The sequence below is a fragment of the Sceloporus occidentalis genome, unplaced genomic scaffold, assembly GCF_023333645.1.
Source record: "Sceloporus occidentalis isolate IW3139 unplaced genomic scaffold, rSceOcc1.0.p SCAF_46, whole genome shotgun sequence".
Lineage (NCBI taxonomy): Eukaryota > Metazoa > Chordata > Lepidosauria > Squamata > Phrynosomatidae > Sceloporus > Sceloporus occidentalis.
In genome coordinates this window covers 3891765-3912442 of record NW_028317026.1, presented here as the reverse complement: position 1 = coordinate 3912442, position 20678 = coordinate 3891765, and the positions used below count along the sequence as shown (strand labels likewise).

General features: G+C 38.5%; 1 protein-coding gene across 1 annotated transcript in view; it reads right to left on the bottom strand.

The window, feature by feature from the left end:
- LOC149289348 (uncharacterized) overlaps positions 1–20678 on the bottom strand; it is a 100126-nt gene that overhangs the window by 30312 nt on the left and 49136 nt on the right. Inside the window, exons 22-32 of the mRNA XM_089490737.1 lie at positions 20376–20474; positions 16051–16123; positions 14026–14170; positions 9637–9739; positions 8337–8440; positions 4848–5072; positions 3037–3191; positions 2698–2909; positions 1980–2184; positions 1551–1647; positions 16–244 (exon numbers count right to left, since the gene is read on the bottom strand). Coding sequence (XP_089346863.1) covers positions 16–244; positions 1551–1647; positions 1980–2184; positions 2698–2909; positions 3037–3191; positions 4848–5072; positions 8337–8440; positions 9637–9739; positions 14026–14170; positions 16051–16123; positions 20376–20474 — 1647 coding nt within the window. The remainder of the gene's footprint in view (positions 1–15; positions 245–1550; positions 1648–1979; positions 2185–2697; positions 2910–3036; positions 3192–4847; positions 5073–8336; positions 8441–9636; positions 9740–14025; positions 14171–16050; positions 16124–20375; positions 20475–20678) is intronic.

Sequence of the window (20678 nt, the reverse complement as noted above, 5' to 3'; positions counted from 1 at the left end):
TATCATAGTTCATACCTCTACATCTCTGCTTCTAGCAACTTCAGCAAAGTTTTCTTGCTGTTCCAATGTCTTGTCCACCTTGTCATCAGTCATACAAAAGCAACGTAACCGTGCTTCTATAGGGTCATGGGATTTGGCAAACACAACAAATTTGGCCATGTAGGGCACACATATAATTTCTCTGTACACTTGGCTGGCAAAATTAACAGAGTCTTGGATTTGCCGACAGTCTATTAGCCAGAACCTGTGGAGGAATATTGACAATATTGAATGCCACACATTGAATTTTTTACTAAAATTACATTGTATGCATTACCTTCACTGGCCACCATTTGCCATCGCTCACATCATAATTAATGCTGATTGATAAACAAGTCTCTTTTTCCAAGGGATATTGTTAAGAAATGGTTAAGATGATAGATATTTACACTGACGTAACTACAGGGGTCACAGCGGTCGCAGCTGCAATGGGGCCTTTGCCTCTAGGGGGGCCTGTGCCTCTAGGGGGCCCTGGGCGACCCCTTGTTCCTGTTTCCTAATACTGATTCAAAGTTGTTTAGAAAGGGCCCTTCCCACCTGGAATGCTCCGCTCCAGGTCGGAAGGGCCCTTTATAAACTATTTTGAACCAGCATGGGGAGACAGGAACATATTGCGGTCATGTGACGTAATCAAGGCTGTGCGAGCAGCCAGATTGCTGGATTTGTAATTGTGTGTGTGTGAGTAGGGATGTGTAATTGTGTGTGTGTGTGTGTGAGCATGGATGCCTGTGTGTGTGTGTTTGAGCATGGATGTGTAATTGTGTGGGTCAGTATGGATGTTTAACTGTGTGTGTGTGAGCATGGATGCCTAACTGTCTGTGTATGTTTGAGCATGGATGTGTAATTGTGTGTGTGAGCATGGATGCGTAATTATGTGTGTGCGAGCATGAATGCCTAATTGTGTGCGTGTGAGCGTGGATATGTAATTATGTTCATGAGCATGAATGTGTAATTGCGTGCGTGTGTGTGAGCATGGATGTGTAATTGTGTGTGTGTGAGCATGGATGCGTAATTATGTGTGTCTGAGCATGAATGCCTAATTGTGTGCGTGTGAGCATGGATATGTAATTATGTTTATGAGAATGAATGCCTAATTGTGTGCGTGTGAGCATGGATATGTAATTATGTTTATGAGCATGAATGTGTAATTATGTGCGTGCGTGTGTGTGAGCATGGATTTGTAATTGTGTGTGTGAGCATGGATGTGTAATTGTGTGTGTATGTATGTGTAGGTTTTTGTGTGTGAGCATGTATGTGCAAGTGGGGTGAGATGAAAAGTGTGTATTAGAATGAATGTGTACATGTGTGTTACTGAATATGAGTAAATGTGTGTAATTTGTGTGTGTTTACAGGGTGTATGTTGGATGCCTAGTTTAGGATGCCTGTCCCTAGTGATTAGCCCATTCCTGCTTTTACCAAGACACAATTTTTCAGTAGCATACATAACTAATATGGTTATATATTAGATTGATAAAAGAATTCACACAATTGAAAACACTGTATTACATTACCTGGCAGATACATTAGTGGTAAATGAAACACATTCATTAATGAATGTAAGGGGTGTGGTTCCAGTGATATCTTCCCACTGTGCGGGAGTAGTACCACCTGCCGAGACAACGAGAAACATTTTTACCCATCCAAAACATTCTTATCCCTACGGTGAAGTAATAAAAAGCCAAGGATTAATAACCCTTAATAGGTAATTAAAATAACAATTAGCTGTCTCCTATATGAAGATTTGCTGTAAAAGCAGCCTCAAGGGCTGGTTGTGGAAGCAAGTTTACAAATATTTTACAGATAAAGCATCTAAATAACATTATGGATCTCATAATGTAAGGAGGCTCAGCTGATAGCATAGGAAACATCCTTGGGTCTGTAAACATTTTTTTATTTATTAGGCAAGCATAAGAAACCAATGTTTGTTGAATTTGACTTACCAGTTATACTGCATAGTAATCTTAATGTTGGGGCTTCCCCACCATATCCATTGAGTATTGCCTCGCTAGAGGCTTTTGGGACTGGAATAGTCATTGTTATTGGTTTGTGAAATTTCCTTCTTCTAGGTTCCAAAGTCACAATAGGACTGAAAGAGGCTTTATTACCCAATATCTTCTTTACAAGGTCTTCATGCATTGGTTGAGCCTTTATGTATACAACAGAAAAACAACGGATGCCAAATTAGGATTATGTGGAATAAACCAAATTAAATATTTGGAATCAATCAATTAAGATTATTTTGCTTCCATAAAATTTTTACAAAGTTACTTTGTATGTAGCATACAGGACACATCTTTATCCTATACCACCTGGCAAACAGATCACATTATGCCCCCATGGGTGATTGACCCTGTCAAAATCACACCTAAAACCACTATTCTTATGCCATACCATGTAAGAAAAAACAGATATTACTAACATAATCACCGCAGAAATTACTAAGAATGCACAAATTATTGTGGGATGTTTCTTTAAGAACTGTAAGGCCACTGATATAAGCAGTATAAATGCAGAAGAGAAAACCATTTTAGATCACTTTTGAAACATAAAGTCATAATCTAATAATGAGAAATCTCTTTAGTTTCCTACGCAGTGTAGTTATAGAACAAATGTCTTTTCTATTAATTATTCAGCATAGCCCTATTCATAGTTCTATACCTGGAGGCCAACTCGTATCCTCTTGGTAAGTGCACCTTCTGGGAAGACTGCTTGGACTTGGGGAACCACAGTGCTGCTTAGAATTCCTCCTTCAGGTCCAATCAGATTGTTGTCCTGCTTAACCCGGGACACCACTGCGAAATACTGTGGGAAATCCCGAGTGATAATACGACAAATTCGCTTCTTTTCTAGTTCCTCGGGAGAATCAAGTGCTATAAAAAAATATAGTAAGTGGTAAAGACTACATGTCTTTAAAAAATTGATTCAATTTCAATCATTTAACATTTTTTAACAAGGTCATTAAAACTAGAAAGTGCAGAGAAAAAAAAAACAACGCACCTTCATCCATTCCGTTGAGTATTTCATTAAGTTCATCCTCACTGAACTCACAAAAGTGTTCTTTCCAGCTGTCACCAGTCTCACTGCGTAGGATAACAAGCTCTCGCTCTTTTCCTCGCAAAGCCGCAAAATGAGGTATTTCCACAATCACAGGTCTAAAGTAGAAATGTAAAGATTAAGATATGAGGAATCCATATCATTTCATGCTGGGGCAAACCTGGAATCCTTCTAACAAGTGCCGGATTTTTGTCTTGTGCTGATTAGGATATTAGATAAAACTGGGAGATCCCTAATCAAGTAACAGTTTTAACCACAAAAGAAGAATATTTGAAACTTTTCACTGGGACAAGTTAATCATGTTTTAATATCCAGGTTGCTCCACGACAGACCTGACCAAAGCCAACAAATTAAAAAAAACATACATACATACATACATTACATGCTCAAGCAAAAATTAAACACCACTGAGAAATGCACAGAGGCAGAATAAAAAACACAAACTCTACCACCAAAACAGCAAGAACAAAAAAAAAATCACAAAGGTTACAAAATTTAATCAGGCTTCATCCACTATCAAATGTTCCAAAATAAATCACAGACAAAATATTGGAAACAGTCACTGACAGGGAAAAAAAAGAAATAATAGTGAAGAACAAGGGACGAATGGGGAAGCCGGCATCCATCAACTTGATCTTAAGTCACTCCTACCCAAGGAATTTGGTCCCAGGAGGTCCCAGTTGAAGGATTCGACTGACCAAGCTTTCTCCCTCGTTTAGAGGGGGAGGAGCCGTAGGAAGGTGAAGTTTACTGAGTACATCCAAAGCAGCGGTGGAAGAAAGAACATAAGTAAGAGTAATTTCAGTTTGTTTTAATGGTGACCCGATTTTGGGAGTCAGTTTAGAAAAAAAATGTCTGAAGCAATTTAGATAAAGTAAATGTAAGTACATTAAGCTGGTCATATTCAGTACATAGATCACAGTGGGAATTGGAGTGTTCCTTAACAGGTATGTTTTTGTTCCTGGGTATAGTTGATGGTACTTATTACTTGAAACGTTTACAGTACTAGAACAACTAAAAGAATTTAAGAGTGGTGGGATTATTTCCCGTCAAGTTAATTGCCTACACAAAGATCTTAATAGGCGTCAGCCACGATATCTTGTAATGACAAGAGTGATAAAAAACGGTTAAAGCTGCAAAGTGAGATTTGCAAAAAAGAACATTGAATGAAACAAAAATATCCTGTAAAAAAATCCACCTATAATGACAGAAAAAAGCCATCTTTCATATATAGTTTCCCTAACAACCTCACAAATTTATTTTTGCAACGGTTTCTGCTTCACTTTGTGCTAGATTCACATATCACAAGGAAATACATTGAAAAAGTACTCTACAAAAATGGCTATACTTCTTAGAACTTGGTATAAACAGCTGCATTGTCTAAAAATGTTATTGTCTTAGTCTTTTAGACTGGCGAATGATGCTGGAGAATGATGGCGGATAGAGAGATTATTTATTTGTTATTGTGGGTGAGCTGCCCTACTGAACTCACGGTAAGCCTTCAGAAACTCATCCAGAGTTTCTGAGGAAAGTGAAAATGGCTTGGCAGCTCTCCGACACAAGAAGAAGCCAAGTGCTCTCAACTTGTTCCCAAGATACATCCAACATTCATCAAGATTAAGGTCATAAAACTCAAGATACAATGATGTGTTTGTGCCTATGCTATACATGTAGATCACCAAAAGTAACTTGTGCATTCTAATGAACATTCATTGTGTTATCTACACCACACTTTGCCACAGAAAATAACCTACCCAAGGAATTGAGCCCCAGAAGGACCAACTTCAATTAGACGACTGGCCAGACCTTCGCCTTCCACCATAGGTGGCATAGTTGCCAATCGATGGCGCTTGACTAAACGACATGTAACTCGTGTTGGGGCAGTGCATTTCCGTGGTGGAATTATTATCCTTAGACCATTGTGTCTGCAGCCTCTCATAGCTCCTCCACGGGCATCCACCATGAAGCTAACCAGGAAACTGGAAAGAAGGTGAAATAGGCAAAATTAATGTAAAATATGTAAAAAAAAAAAAACAGGTAACATGCCATCACATACAAGGACAGTGTATATATGCAGCTCGCATGTATTTTTCTTCTAGTCAAACAGCTTCAGATATACAAGAAAAAGACAGGACAAAGTTAATAATCATATATGTAGATAGAAAACTATGTGCCACATTCAAGCAGCTGATTCCTGTAAAGAACCATAACCAGATGCAGTATGATTTAACTATGCGATTTCGGCCTGTAATTTTATATAATCATCAAATTAACAAAAAAAAAGTAGGTTTTGTTACAGAAGCCAATGCTAGAATAACAAAATATGACTGCAACATTTAATTTTATTCTTTATTTTGTGGGGGGGGGGGGGGTTCTTTTTCTTAAACTCAACATACTAAAATAATTCCTCAGCACCCCTTAAATGTGCTTAGAATACCCTGAAGGAAATTACTTTCAATAAGAAAGACATCCAAAAATAAATAGTAAAGTACAGCATGATCATTAATGAACACAAGCAGGAATTCATTCTGCATGCTATTACTTAGAGGAAAAAACATAAACTAATCAACGAATAACAGATGAAAAATACCAAAGGTATACAATCATATTGGGAACACTGTCATGCACAACAAAGTACAAAAAAATGATGCATGTTATTGGAACATGCACGTGATATTATCCTGTTTAGCATTTCCCTTTCCAGCTGATCTGGTCTAAAAGATATCCCAATACAGTTTCAAAATGTTGTGATTTCTAGCTACAAAATGTCTTGAAATGTGATACAGCTTTGCATTGTTATAGTTTATGCCTAAAATGTTTATCAGTTACTATGAACTATTGTTTTATTTTTAGTGTTCTTTTCTGAAATGCATGAAATCACTTGAGGATGATTCTTTTTTGGACAGATTAGAAAAAAATAAGATACCATTTATTCTAAACTACTTGTTGTCAGAATGAATGAATTATTTAAAAAAAAAAAAAACGTGCAAAATATGAGAAAAATAAAAACTATATAAAAATTGGCAACCTTGCGGAAATGGCATATTGCAGTTTATAGGTTTAGCGGGTTTAGCCTGTATCTGCTGGCCTGATGTAGGGTGGTGGGAAGCCAGAATTACATGTTAGTTACCCATAGGCACATACTCCATAGGTGGCGCATCTGCCAACAAAAACAGAGCTCTAGGCAACTGCTTAGCTTGACAGAAAAAAAGGTTTGTGATTGGTCTACAAGAGAACGCTGTTTTTCTATTATTATTGTTGAACCGCACCTATAAAGTTTAATAATTAACATTCATTTCCTAACAGTTATTGTCACTCCACAATGGGATGACTGTCTGATATTATATAATAAAAATATAAGTGAAAAACATGATGATGGTAAAACGCACCATACACGGAAACACCTGGCAGACTTATTTCTAAAATCAATGAATGTAACATTATATATATATATATATATATATATATACACTTATGTGTTTTGGGTCAATGCAGGATATGAATATATAGATATATGACATATAGCATTTGTCCTTTCAAAGAGGTGTGGTTGAAACGAAACCATTTACTGTTATTCATTTCAGGAGAGCTAGAGACTAATGAATAATGAAATTCTGTGAATATATCCAAACATTTTTTTCCTTCTAATAACATACCTAGATTACTCGTACAGTAAATGTATCGGGTGCTTTAGTACATAACACTGGGTAATCAGAACAAACATGCATCACAGTTAATTTCCTGATTATTTATTTGAATGAATTTTCACTCGAATGCCGTCTTCTACAAGCTAATAAGTGCAGACATTTGTGGCCATTTGAGTTTCTTATATCGTATGAGAACACAGAATGTCCAACTATTTGTTTGTAATGTTTTCATTTTATTAATAAAAAAGATGAAAGCCCAGTATGTAAATCTTCCTGTGTGTCTAGATTAAGTCTGTTGCATTTCATATTTTAGTTTATCATTAGTACCGGTTGCAGATATGACCACACTGAAGCCCCCCCCAACGTGAGTAACGTTTATGGAAGTGGAAACAAAGTCAATCGCTAAGTAAACCAAAACTCAGTTCACCTGCTGTTGTCTCGGTCAAGACATGGAGACAGTCGGCTGGAACAGAACAGACCGTTTAGAAGTGAGAAAGCAGGAAAAGAGAGCAAAGCAGAAGAAAAGACAGTTATGCAGAGCCAAAGGGAAAGAAAATATTTAGTAAACCCACATAAGACGCAGAAACTATTACATCCCCTGTAACGTTCAAGTACAATGACCTTTTATGTAGGTAGCATCATCAACACAGTTTACTACCATTATTTATGTAAAATCTGGTTTCCATAAACATATCGCTCTGCTTATGCCATCAAAGGCTGCCTTTAGTTTTTTTTCAATTGCGTACCTACAGGCGACCTGCGACCACTTGTTTCTGTCTCCTTGTACCAGTTCAAAATTGTTTAGAAAGGGCCCTTCTGACCTGGACCACTCCAGTCCAGGTCCTTTCTAAACTATTTTGAACTGGCACAGGGAGACTGGAACGTTTCGAGGTAATGTTGCGTCATGTGACCCTGCGGTGAGCCGGAGAGGAAGCTGCAGGAGAGGTGAGAGGAAAGCAGGGGCAGACGGGAAGGGGGTTTGTATGTATGTATGTTTGTTTGTTTGTATACAGACATGTATGTGAGGATGGCTATCTATCTATAAGTGTTTGTGAGCATGCATGTGTATGTATAAGTGTGTGAGCATGGATGTGTGTTTGTGTATGAGCTTGTATGTGTAAGTGGGGTGAGATGATGCGCATTAGAATGAATGTATATGTGTATGTAAGTGAGTGTGTGCAACTCGTATAAGTGTGTTTACATATCAGTGTCAGAGTGTATGCTGAAAAAGGGGGGCAAGGTTCAAAGAACGATGGCACATACAAGCTGTTTGAGGACAATGATGGCACATATAAGCTGCTTGAGGGTCACTGACAAGCTGGGTGCAAAGATGGCATAGACAGGCTTTTGGTTAGGATGGCACTGAAAAGCTGCTTAAAGCAAAGGCACTCAAGCCTTTTGGGGCAAAGGTGGCGATCATAGACTGTTTAGGGCAAAGGTGGCACTGTAGTACATGTTACTTGGTGAAGCTGGGGTACTGCACGGTTATATTTTTAAGTGGCAGCATAGGCAAATTATTGGTTTTACCTTAAAGAAGCAGCAATTATGTTACTTTTGCTAGTAGTGATACACATTATTTTGTGACACTGAACTCACCCAGAGTGAATAGGACTAGATGAGAGAGCCACGTTGTCCAGGTTGTCTGTTCCCCAGTTGAGGTGGTATGTGTTGTGGTCCGCTTGCTTTGACAAATACATTGCCTAAACAGTTACCATATGAATGTTATAGCATGCAATAAATAATAATATATACATTTTAGACCTTTATGAAGACATGCTATATAGCTAGATAAGTAGATATCTAAAGAGAAAGCAATCTTTCACAGATGAATGTTTAAATTAATAGCACGTACAACCTACATATATCAATATATTCAAAAGCAAAATACTTTTATAGAAAAAGGAGAAGAAAAAAAAAATCACATTTTCACACCACTGGTGGTGACACGGCAGGGGCTGATGGGGGGAATACAGGTGCTGTGGCGGAAATATGACAGGGGCTGGTGGGGACATGGCAGGGGTTGTGGTAGGCATGATAGGGGCTGCAGGGGGCATGACAGGGGCTGGTGCGGACCTGGCAGGGGCTGATAGGAAATGGCAGGGGCTAAGGGGGGCATAGGAGTGGCTGGTGGGGACATGACATAGGTTAATGGGACAAGGCAAGGACTAGTGGGGCTAAGGGAGGTCATGGTAAAGGTTGATGGAGGCATGACAGAGGTTGAGGGGACATGACAGGGGCTTATGGTAGTCATGACAGAGGCTGAGGGGAAATGGCAGGGGCTGATGGGGACAATGCAGGGCTGAGGAGCCAGGTGTTTATGGTAAGATGATTATAGCTTAATATATGAAGTTTTATTATTACATTTATTTTTTGAGGGACTGACTCATTGTCCCCACTAGCAAATCCTGGCACTTTTATAGCAGAGGTACTCAGCTGGGTCACTTAACACAATGTTATGTTATCATGCATTAGTAGCATGGCAGCTTGCACAGGGAGTGGTAGCCTGTGTGGAAGGTAAGAGTATGTGTGTATTCGAGAGTATAGTGGTGAGTTAGAATATGTTATTTGAGAGAGTGTGTGTTAGTGTATGGTGCTAGAGTGTGCGTGCATGTTTGAGTATGGTGTTAAAGGTTAAGTTGTTAGTGTGAGCATATGGTGCAATTATATTATCTTAGAGTGTGTGTGTATTAATGTGTTTTGTTACTGTGTGTGGGTTTTTGTATGTTAGTCTATGTTTAACTAAGTATATCATACTTGCCCTTTAGCCACCACCCTCTCTGTGGGGGCATCTTTCGTACATACATTTGATTTTTTTTTGTGCTGTATAGTAGGACATCTTAATAAACACAATAAACAACATATTCAGCACAAACAATTAGCTAAAAGTTGTACTTACCTGTTCATTGGGGATGATAACTGTGTCATCTATCATGGTGCTCCCTCGAAGGTAGGATGTATGGCTCACCGAATGTGACCTGTCTGAACTGAAGGATCGCAGGCTGGTTGGTTGACGCATTTATGTAGTAGCAGCAGCAGCGGGATTGTGGTTGTGAAAGGGGGGGATGGAGGGATAAGCCAGGGAATGAAAAAAGTGAGCTATTAGCACTTGATGCAACTTCCAGGGGGACAAACCTATACAGCCTCTGCAAGACCACAGCATTGTACAATGAGGACAGACGGGTAATACATAGATGTTCTAGTATTCACAGTTTTTATGTGAGCTCTTTTTCACAGAGGTCCGTAGTACATTACATTGTGTTTTTGGTAGGGTAGATGTGAATACTCATGTTTAAAATTGAAATGGACTGAAAAATCCATTTTAGACATGTAACAAGCATAAGGAGCAACGAGGGCACATAGTAGTGTATCCCCTGGAAGATACAGTGATGGTCTGTGGACAGCTACATTTGCTCACTAAGCCTGGTGCCATGAAAGGGCAACTTAAAAATAATATGCCATTTTAGTGCGTCATTCCACATACGACACAGACACAATGAACGATAGCAAGCTGGTTGCTTAACAATAAAAAACACACAATTACAGAACATTACATTTAACAACAATGCTCTTACAAAAGTGTTCTCCTATGCAGTTACGCTTGTCAAATTATTTTCAACGCCCACGTTAAAATGTATATTTTGCAGCACAGATGAAAATGTTGATTTTTTAAAAAAGATTGCAGCAGATTTTGTACCCAAGACATATTTGTATAATTACGGTGACAGTTATAATCGCAATGAAACAAAAATAAACTCTGTATAGGTATGCATCACATAGTATAGGCCCATGTTTCGCCTTTACGTCTAATAAAGGCTTTCTTCAATGCTTCCACACATATATACATATATATATACATATACATATATATATATATATATATATATATATATATATATGTATATATATATATAAAGGTCATCCCAGGAGTGTCATAAAAGCATGACAGAAGATCAGCCATTCAGCTTTGGTCATGCAATCCAGTACCTGGTTTTGTAAGGGTTTGGGTATTTTCAAGCTGGCTATGTGTTTTTATGTTTTTTTGCTTACACAAACAGACGTACAAAAGGCATCGCAAGCCAGGGTAGTATGCCGCTAGTAATAATAACTCTAAAAAGGTAACAATTACCGCCCTTGAGCTCTTAACTTACCAATAAAAAAATGTATAGGTTTAAGTTACTTACGTTACTGAGAGAGTAATAGCCTCCTATCTGGAGTGGTAGAGGCTAATACAGTGAGGGAATTTAAACATGCATGGGATAGGCATTCTTAGAGAAGACCAAGGACTAAATAAGGTCTGAGTCTTTACATCAAGAAAAATGGGTCGATTGGTTCTTATCTGCTATGAAATTCTGTTTCTATGTTAAGCTAACTGGTTGATAAAACCTTAGTTTCTGATCCCCTTTCCAAGTCCACAGAATCTATAGACAGTACTGAATGAGTGAATGTACTGTAGAGGTGGAATTGGGTAAATAGAAGGAAGTACATTAAAGCTACACAGATCTGCAGTTCTTCTTGACATGAAGCTACCATGGTAGTACTTCCTAAACTAGAAAGGTTACCATGTGGCTTGAGGGAGGAATTGCAATGCTTTGTATCATCACAGAAAAAGGGAAAAAAGAGAAAGGTGTACAGTTAGCATCTATAGCATCCATAGGGCATTGAGTTCTGTAGGTACTTCATCGTAAGTTCAGCTGGCGTTCAAATGATGGTATTGACTTTATAAGCCTTGGGGTCTGTGTGTTTTTTTGTTTCTCTCCTTTAAAGCTCAAGAGAAATACATTGAAGATCCGTCACAAATCAAAATAATGTGTGATGCTTTATCCTAAATACAACATTGAAACAATGACACTTTTTACATGTTCCATATCTCCCTGCACCCTTCAGAAACAAGCTTTTAGGAGAACACGATGATGGCAATGAAGATCATGAATGGTATGAAAAAATAACATGAAGAGCAAAGTTTGAACAGCAAAGTGTAAAGCATGTTCAAATGCATTGGTATTTCACGTATATGGCTACACACAAATCAACGGATGGCATCATGCAATGTGATACCTACCTAGGCATAGTGCTGTGGAAATCATCCACATAAGGAAGGGAAGAAAAAAAAACAAAGGAAAGGTATAAATAATGGCAGATAACAGTTAGAAAATGAATGGTATCTGCTGCATTAGTATAAAAAAAAGTTCACATCGATTGACATGAAACTCCATAATGCAATTAGTAATGCACCACTTAAAAAGAGGAATGGTATGTTGTTATCTTGGGAAAACTTATTTTGCTTAACAATGGGTAATCACTATGTAATGAGGACTTCAAGAGGCATAATTTTTAGCATCCTTATTCCTCAATTTCATTCATTCACATACTCTACATTCATTAATTATCTCTGCATCCCAATGTCAGAACTGAATTTTTATAATTAATAAAATTAATTAAAATGGTCAGGTCCTTTGAATGCTGTGATGGAAGTGAAGTTCATATCCATGTCCTGAATCTTTAGATAACACTGTACAAAATTACAAGGGACCTACTTACTGTGGTGTATCTCATTGGTAACCTATCAATTAGCACTAAAGATTACGTTGATATCTCTATGCATTATATACCCTAGTGAGCTTCTTTTGCAGGAAGACTTTGCATTATTCAACGGTGATGTGGGGGATTCCTTAAAACTCTCTTCTATAAGAATAAACCACCACGTCATCTCCTGAATCTTACTTAAATACCTGTCCAAACAAAAACTAAAATACTTCAATTTGTAATATTAGATTGTGATTAATAGGACACCTATGACTAATGTGTCAGTTTTGGTATTTTTATTTAATGACCATTGATGAATGAATGTATGTGAATAAAAAAATATATATATCCAGGGCCTCAACTCATTCTTTCAGCAATATTAGCAACATTATTACTCATCCTATGTACACAGAGGCCAAACTTTTTTAAGAGAATGAAATGTGGGCAAGATCACAGTTTATCTAAACAAGATAAATATCTAGCAATGTCAAATCTCATTATATTTGAATACACAACAGCAATACTTTCAAAAGACAATGCAAATCCTCAACATGTGCTTATCCTAAACCTTCATCTTCTCTAGAAGACTAGGCTAAGTCATGGACGTGATCTGTCCATTAATTAAAGGTTAAAATGGGAAGGGGTATCCCCAATAGCTAGGGTATAATGGGGTGCAAATGGTAACCCCATCAGCATGTCATGTGAAGTCTTAAAATGTGTGTTGTTTTGCTTTTGCGAATTGAGCCATGCTGTTATCATGATTGACCTGTTAAATGTTTGATGAAATGCTTTACAAGTAATGAAAAAGAAAAGCCTAAAATTACATCACTTTCCTGTAGCCTTAGGAAAGGGAAAGAATGGATGATATATATAAAGAACATTTTTGGGGTACTATTTGTAGAACAGTCTCCATGGAAATGTTCTAGCTGGCTGCTATATTTTAAGTGCCTTGTATTAGAAAGGCTCCTGGTAAATGTGTCTTATTGGGTTTGACATATCTTGGTTTTGCCGACATAATCAAGCCTTGTGGTTTCCTGTGACATGAACTTACTTTGACCCAGTGTAGTCACTGGCAATTCCTGCAATCCAACATCTACTTTAACGTTTTTAAGGTATCTAATCTGATTGCTTATAGCTCATTGGAATGCTCAGAGGTCTAAAATGTTCCTATTAGCTACAATTACATGATTCATAGGAAAGAGCTCAGAAATAGCTGTGTAATTATTTGTGTCTGGCCTCTCCACTCAATATCATTATTATTTACTTAACATCAGAAATAACAATAAACTTTCATCCTTAAAGGTAAGTACATCGAAAAAAAATTTTCCTTAAGCATACCATACAGTATTATAGGTTAGTCTTGACAAAAACCTGATTATATCTGTTTTTGTACCCAAAAACTTGCTAATATGCAAGTATGGGGGCTGCCATTGCTGTCGGTCATGTGATATTTTGAGTGACCTTCCCATGCTGAAACATCACACTGAGCTGATTCTTTATGGCAATGTTAATAAAGTATGCTCCTCCATAGACATTTATCAGTCGATGTCTGGCTGGGTGATTAAGACTGAGTCATTCCATTGTTTATCACAACACAGTATGATCACAACATGCCTAAAAACATTTTATAACATAAAAGGGATTTCATTCAGTCACTCAGCCACAATGTCGGATTTACAGATTCCCTTGTTTCCTTCACAAAAAATGCTCACAGGTACAATTGCAGGCTCCTCAAATGACTTCGTTGGTGAAAAGCACATACCTTTCTGAGCGTCCGCCCTCCAGACTGTATCTCAGATAGGTCATACCATCGAGGAAGTGACTGCCAGGCAGAGAGTCATCTCCAAGTTCTTTTAGGTCCTCTGGTCGAAGGTACTCTCCACCATCTCCCGTCATTGTATCATCTCCTTGTGCAAAGGTTTGAAGAAGCTTTAATGATCTAACAACACGACATTATCCCTGACAAAACTAGAATCGCCAATGGTTAGTAGCCCACGTACGACATATACATTGTTACTGCTTAGTACACGGCAATATCTGGAAGCTTATTTAAACAGAAAATCCACATCTAATGTTAATGGTTTTAGGCCTATTGCAATGCATTTAGCATATGGAATGTGTGATCATTTACAAAACAATTTAGTGCTATAATTTACAGAGCCTACATAAAATGATAAGCATCCAAAGTATGGGATAAGATAAATATCCAGTTATCACCTTGACAGCTACAAGTCATTTTGAGATCGCTCGGAGTGCATGACAAGCCTTTGCTTTGGGGAAGATAATTCCCTTATGGGTCTTTAGCAACCTTTGTTCTTTAGAGACTGGTGAAGCATATTGCATTCTCTTCTAGCAGCTTGATTCAGGACTAAATTTAGCGTAAGGTGTCTGATCACAGAATGGAAAGAACTGTCTTGCAGAGCATTTCATCTAGATGCTAACTGTAGGGCATATGGAACCTGGGATTTCAGTTTTTATTTAAAAGGAACTTTCTTCTAAAAAAAAATATTAAAAAATATTGCTTCTTCAAAGATGACATTATAAAAGGGTTGTTACAAAAAAAGCCTTTCCCAATACATTTTACCAAAACAAAGGTTTATTTCCTACATAAAAAGATCAGATTAGCATGTCCTGAAAATGTAAATTATATATATATATATATATATATATATAGTTTAATATATATATATATGAGACTGCATTTAAGGAACCCCTGCAGTAGTAAGGGTTATGAGAGATTCACAATAGCGAAATTATATTTACAACATAGATAAGTAATAAAAGAAAAAAGGGTCTACGGGTAGAACTAGGTTAGTTTCATATAACATTCTAGGGCACATGCTGGGAGGATAACACCTGCTCTAAAACTGGATTTCATTTTAGATCAACTACCTGCACATGTCGGTATGTGTTAAAAATTTAGCACAGCCAACAAGCTTACCAGCATCAAGCGCCCCCCAAACCACAAACACATTTTTTTTCACACTAACACACCGTTCTGAGATACCTTGCACACTGAGAAGTCTCTCGTCAGACAGAAGATCATCATCAAAGAGTTTAAAGGCTGTGTGAAGCATATTTCAGTTTGACAACATAATGAGAGAGAGCTAGAGCTAATATAATACTCCGCAGGGAAAGTAAGGGAGTCCCATATCTTACATAATGATGGTTCAAAATGGTTGCTAAGCAAACGAGGCGTATAGTCGGAGCAATGTGGTATTGGCAGCAAAAATTAAAAGGGGGTAACAAAAGTAATGATGAAAAGAGGCCCCCACGAGCTGTTAAACATAGCAATATAGCAATATTTAATGAAAACATCAGGTTCTCACACAGACCACCAGTGGTCCATGTCCTCACTGCATTGACTAGACGTGGTTGTGCTACCTATAAGCAGAGTAGACAGCCGCTTAAAGCCCCCACTCCCCCAAGGTCTACCTAAAAGGGTGACTCCATGTAAATGTACAGCATTGTAATATCTTTTATATAAAAGCATTTCTGATCATTAATATTGTGTCCTTTAGTTTATGCATACGTATCATTTTTATTTCTTATGTTAGACATGGATCTCCAATAAGTATTTCTGATTAGGGCTGCTAAGAACCTAGAGCTGGCCCAGAGAAGGAGAAGAAGGATTTTTGCTTTCAATGTAAAGAAAAAAAGTGAGGTATATGTCAAGGTTCCATATTGCAAATCACAGTAATGTAATAGGCAATACATATCTTTAATGGGGTTTATATATATATCTTAGTTTTTAAGAAATGAGATTTTAGGCTATAATGATACACACCTTCCTCATCAGAAACGTCAAGCACTTCTGTCATTGTTTCAGGCACATTCAGTTTGTGTTTCTCCGTCACGGTCTGCTGTGAGAAGCATATTACACAGGTATCATTATTATTATCAGTATTTATTGTTTTATATAGCATACTGTGCATATTACAAGAAACACAAAATTATCACCAGTTGAAAAGGACCAACACTCCAGGTGCATCACCCTCTAGCTGTGGTAACAATAACCCCCACACTTTGAATGACTCAAATTTGTGAGATATTAAAATGTATAGAGGAACTGTTTGTTAGTGTTGTACATTTATGGGAAGTACATTTCTAGGCACACAAGGGAACGGTATCCCCAGGACTGGATATGTGGCCATAATAGAGAGCTATTATTATAGCATCATCATCTAGACCAGACCTGGGCAAAGCACGGCCCGCGGGCCACATCCGGCCCGCTGAATAGCTCGGACCGGCCCGCAAAGAGTGTCCTGGTGACTCACCAATGAGTCCGGTGTCCCCCCCCCGCCCCGGTCACTTACCTTAAACTCCTGTGTTGGAAGCGTTTGTCTCGGGTGCCGGCGCTTTACGCTGGGCGCCGGCATATGACGTCAGACGCCGGCGATCAGCAGTGAAGCGCCGGCACCCGAGACAAACGCCTCACGCTTCCAACACAGGAGTTTAAGGTAAGTGACCGGGGCGGGGGGGGAGATCCTGAGAAGGGGGGGTTAGGGAGTTAGAGGGGAGATACTGAGAAGGGGGGGTTAGGGAGTTAGAGGGGAGATACTGAGAAGGGGGGTTAGGGAGGGAGGTCTTACTGTGTGTGTGTCTTACTGTGTGTGTGTGTGTATCTTACTGTGTCTGTGTGTGTCTCACTGTGTCTGTGTGTGTCTTACTGTGTCTGTGTGTGTCTTACTGTGTCTGTGTGTGTCTCACTGTGTCTGTGTGTGTCTCACTGTGTCTGTGTGTGTCTTACTGTGTCTGTGTGTGTCTCACTGTGTCTGTGTGTGTCTTACTGTGTCTGTGTGTGTCTCACTGTGTCTGTGTGTGTCTCACTGTGTCTGTGTGTGTCTTACTGTGTCTGTGTGTGTCTCACTGTGTCTGTGTGTGTCTCACTGTGTCTGTGTGTGTCTTACTGTGTCTGTGTGTGTCTCACTGTGTCTGTGTGTGTCTCACTGTGTCTGTGTGTGTCTCACTGTGTCTGTGTGTGTCTCACTGTGTCTGTGTGTGTCTTACTGTGTCTGTGTGTGTCTTACTGCGTGTGTCTTACTGCGTGTGTCTTACTGTGTTCATAGCTTATTCAGTTATTGTAATAAATATTTTAGCCCATTTTTTAGCTCAAAATATTTTTTCCTTTTTTTTCTCCTCTAAAATCTAGGTGCGTCTTATCAGCAGGTGCGTCTTATAGAGCGAAAAATACGGTATGCACTCCGAAGCCTTGTTCATTTTGTTCACTTCTGTGCTGTGCTAATAGTTATTCAGGCCTTACTTATTCAAGCACCTCTACCAATGACGTAGGCTTGAATAACTTTATTAAACAGCACATAAGTTAACAAAATGGACAAGGCTTCGGAGTTTGTAGTTTGTAGAGGTCTGGCCCTCTAAAACCATTCCAATTTCTCATGTGGCCCCATGGGAAAATTAATTGCCCACCCCTGATCTAGACTGTCCTCTACAGGAGCTACCAGTCAATAACAGCTTGCTGTGGCTAGCAGTTAGCACTGAGAAACATAACTAATAAACCCCTTTTATTAAGACACAATAAAATTACCGGCCACAGAGAAGAAAAGAAAAAAGGTCCATCATAAGAACATGCTGATTCCTTTAATCTGTCTATAATGACGTTGGGAAATAAAAATTAACCTGATTGGCAGAGGGATGGGAAAGGATGGAAGGGAGGTGTCTTCCTGGCTACAATATGAGAAAAAGGCCCACTAACCCCAAAATACCATGCAGATAAATGGAGTGAAGAAGCCTTCTTCAGGAGTCATGGTGGAATACCCGGAAAAACTAAACATGGGGAAAGGACTGATTCCACTAAACTAAAGTGATGATAAATGCTTGGTGCTTGCGAGCTGTAAGCCTACGCAACAAAAAACAACAACTGAGCAAGCAGTAAGGAGAATCAGTGAATGCATCAGACCAGACCAGAGTTTGGACATTTAGTCCAGGGGGAAAACTAGCATTCTTTAGGGGGAGATCTGGATTGATATGCCCCATCACTTTGAGGACTCAGGGGACCCACTGATTGCAATCCCCCTGTAGGAGAGTTTTATGGACTTGCACTTGGGATTGGCACTAATCGCTCATCAATGCTTACAGAGACAGGAGAGTGTTGGCCAAATATATTTGATATTAAATGCATATAAATGTATTTATTTGCATGAAATTAAAATGTCATTTGAAACCTTAATGGGTTAAATAAAGTATTTAAGTATCTCTATAACAAATCTGTGACAGATTTCCAAAGTCAAAAATAGACCAGAAGTAACAGACGGCAGGTGGGCAGCTCTGCAGTGTGTGGAGGGGAGAGACCAAGAACGCACACAAAGTAGCTAAGAACCACTAAGAACCTCGCATGGCAGCTCTTGCAAAGAATCACGCACTTCTAGAATTTAAGATTAAAGCTCCAAATACAAAAAACATATAGATAGAAATATTGTTTCTTAAAGAAAAAAACCACACAACTAAAATATGACTATTCCTTTAACAATAAACTGAACAGATTACCACACCTGGACCATGGCCTATCCACACCAAAAATCTCTCAAAGAGTGTCCAAGAGAACAACTACGCAAAATGTCTATTCCTATAACACTTTATACTCACATTTACAGCACATCATTGTATTTTAAAGCAGTGAATATCTACTAATATATACTTCGTGTCCACATGACATATAAAAGGGGGAAATTTTGTAGACAGAAAAGAGGCTAATATTCAGTCTGGTGCCAAACAACAAAGAAAAAAAAGCATAATGTGGCGGGCACTCTGTGGGGGGGGCTTGAAAAATAAACATTGTGTAGCATAAACAAACAAAAAAGCATGTTGATAGTTTAATAAAGAAGTGACTGTACTCCCCCAAATGTGCTGTTTCAATTATACATGCATAATAAAACATGATAGATAATGGTGACTAGAGGTCAATACCGTTCAATACTGTCTAAATATGCATGTGGTGAATAATAGAATAATAAAGTTTGGCTATGGAGTCACAACTACTTGTGTAAATGTAAAACAGAAAAAAACATAAGAAAATAAGTACCGGTATTAAAATAAATATACAGTTGGTCACAGGGAACAAGTAAATTGCATTTCTTAGTCAATAGCCTCCAAGAACAATATTTCCAGCTGAGAAAGGAAGTTTATATATGAAAAGATGTCTTTAAAGTTGTGACCTTCCAACATTTTCCCAGTTGAATAAAAAAAATGGAACTAGAAATGTTGCAATCTAGTGTCAGAGGCGCTGTTCCTAAGGCGCAATAATAGGAGATCATTCTTCAATCTTTACATGTAGAGGCGGTGCCATCATACCAGCAGATTAAGCAGCTGCTTAGGGACCCCGATGGTCTAAGGGGCCACGTAGACAATGAAGGGTAGCTTATATCACACCAATTGTTTATTTATATTTATTGTAAACAATAACTTTCGGCCCCTAGGTTTCTCTGATGATGCCATGTTAGTCTGATGCTACACAGCATCATCCAATACATGATCTGGTAGAACTAGTTAGTAAGTCAGAGCCTGACCAGTACATAATGTGATATGTAAAGCATATAGTAACAGCTGATATGTTTGCTTGATGTGTGCTTCCAGCAACAGATTGCTCATTATCTGTACACACTCTCTTGGCGGTATGTGAGTTTTATGCCTTTGCTTACTGGAACCGCCACAACTGATGACATCATCTCAGTTTAACCCTTTTGTTATAAAAAAAAAAAAAAAAAGAGTAATATTTGCTTTGCTATGTCATTATGCCTGCATGGAAAATGTTATTTTCACATTTGACAACTGTCCAGAATTTCCAGAGACAGACCCTAGCCTTAGTTCCAAAGAGGCAAGATATAAACCTTTCCAACATTTCCCTGCTAAATATTTTAACTAGTGATCCTCTTTACACAGTCTAAGAAAAAAAATCTTCACCGTCAAATCTGCGAAGCCATCTTTCAGTATTTGTTATGTGAAGAACAGTTATTAAGATTGTTTTTTTTAAAAAATGTCCTTCATCTTACCAGTACAAGTGACTACAAAAAATAAATAAATCCCAAGATGAAGAAATCCAGAGGACATCAACATTGGCACTTCACAACACATCTTCAAACTCTGGTTAATACTTACAGTTGTGGTCGTAACAATTTCTTCAGTAACAACCTTCAGTGTATCCACCACAGAGATGTATCCCAGACGCCTTGCAATTGCGAGGGCTGTATTGCCATTCTGCAGGGGAAGGTGGAGTGGGAATGAGAAGATGTGAACCCAATGAGATCACACAGCCGACAGTGAATGAGACAGCCTTTCCATCTAAAACAAGGCACTCAGCACCAAATATAAAAAAAGGGCACTGGTTTCTACCAATAATCAGTAGTTCACTTCAGAAGAGCTCGGTTTCCGCTCTTATCCCCATGGCAACGTAACACACCG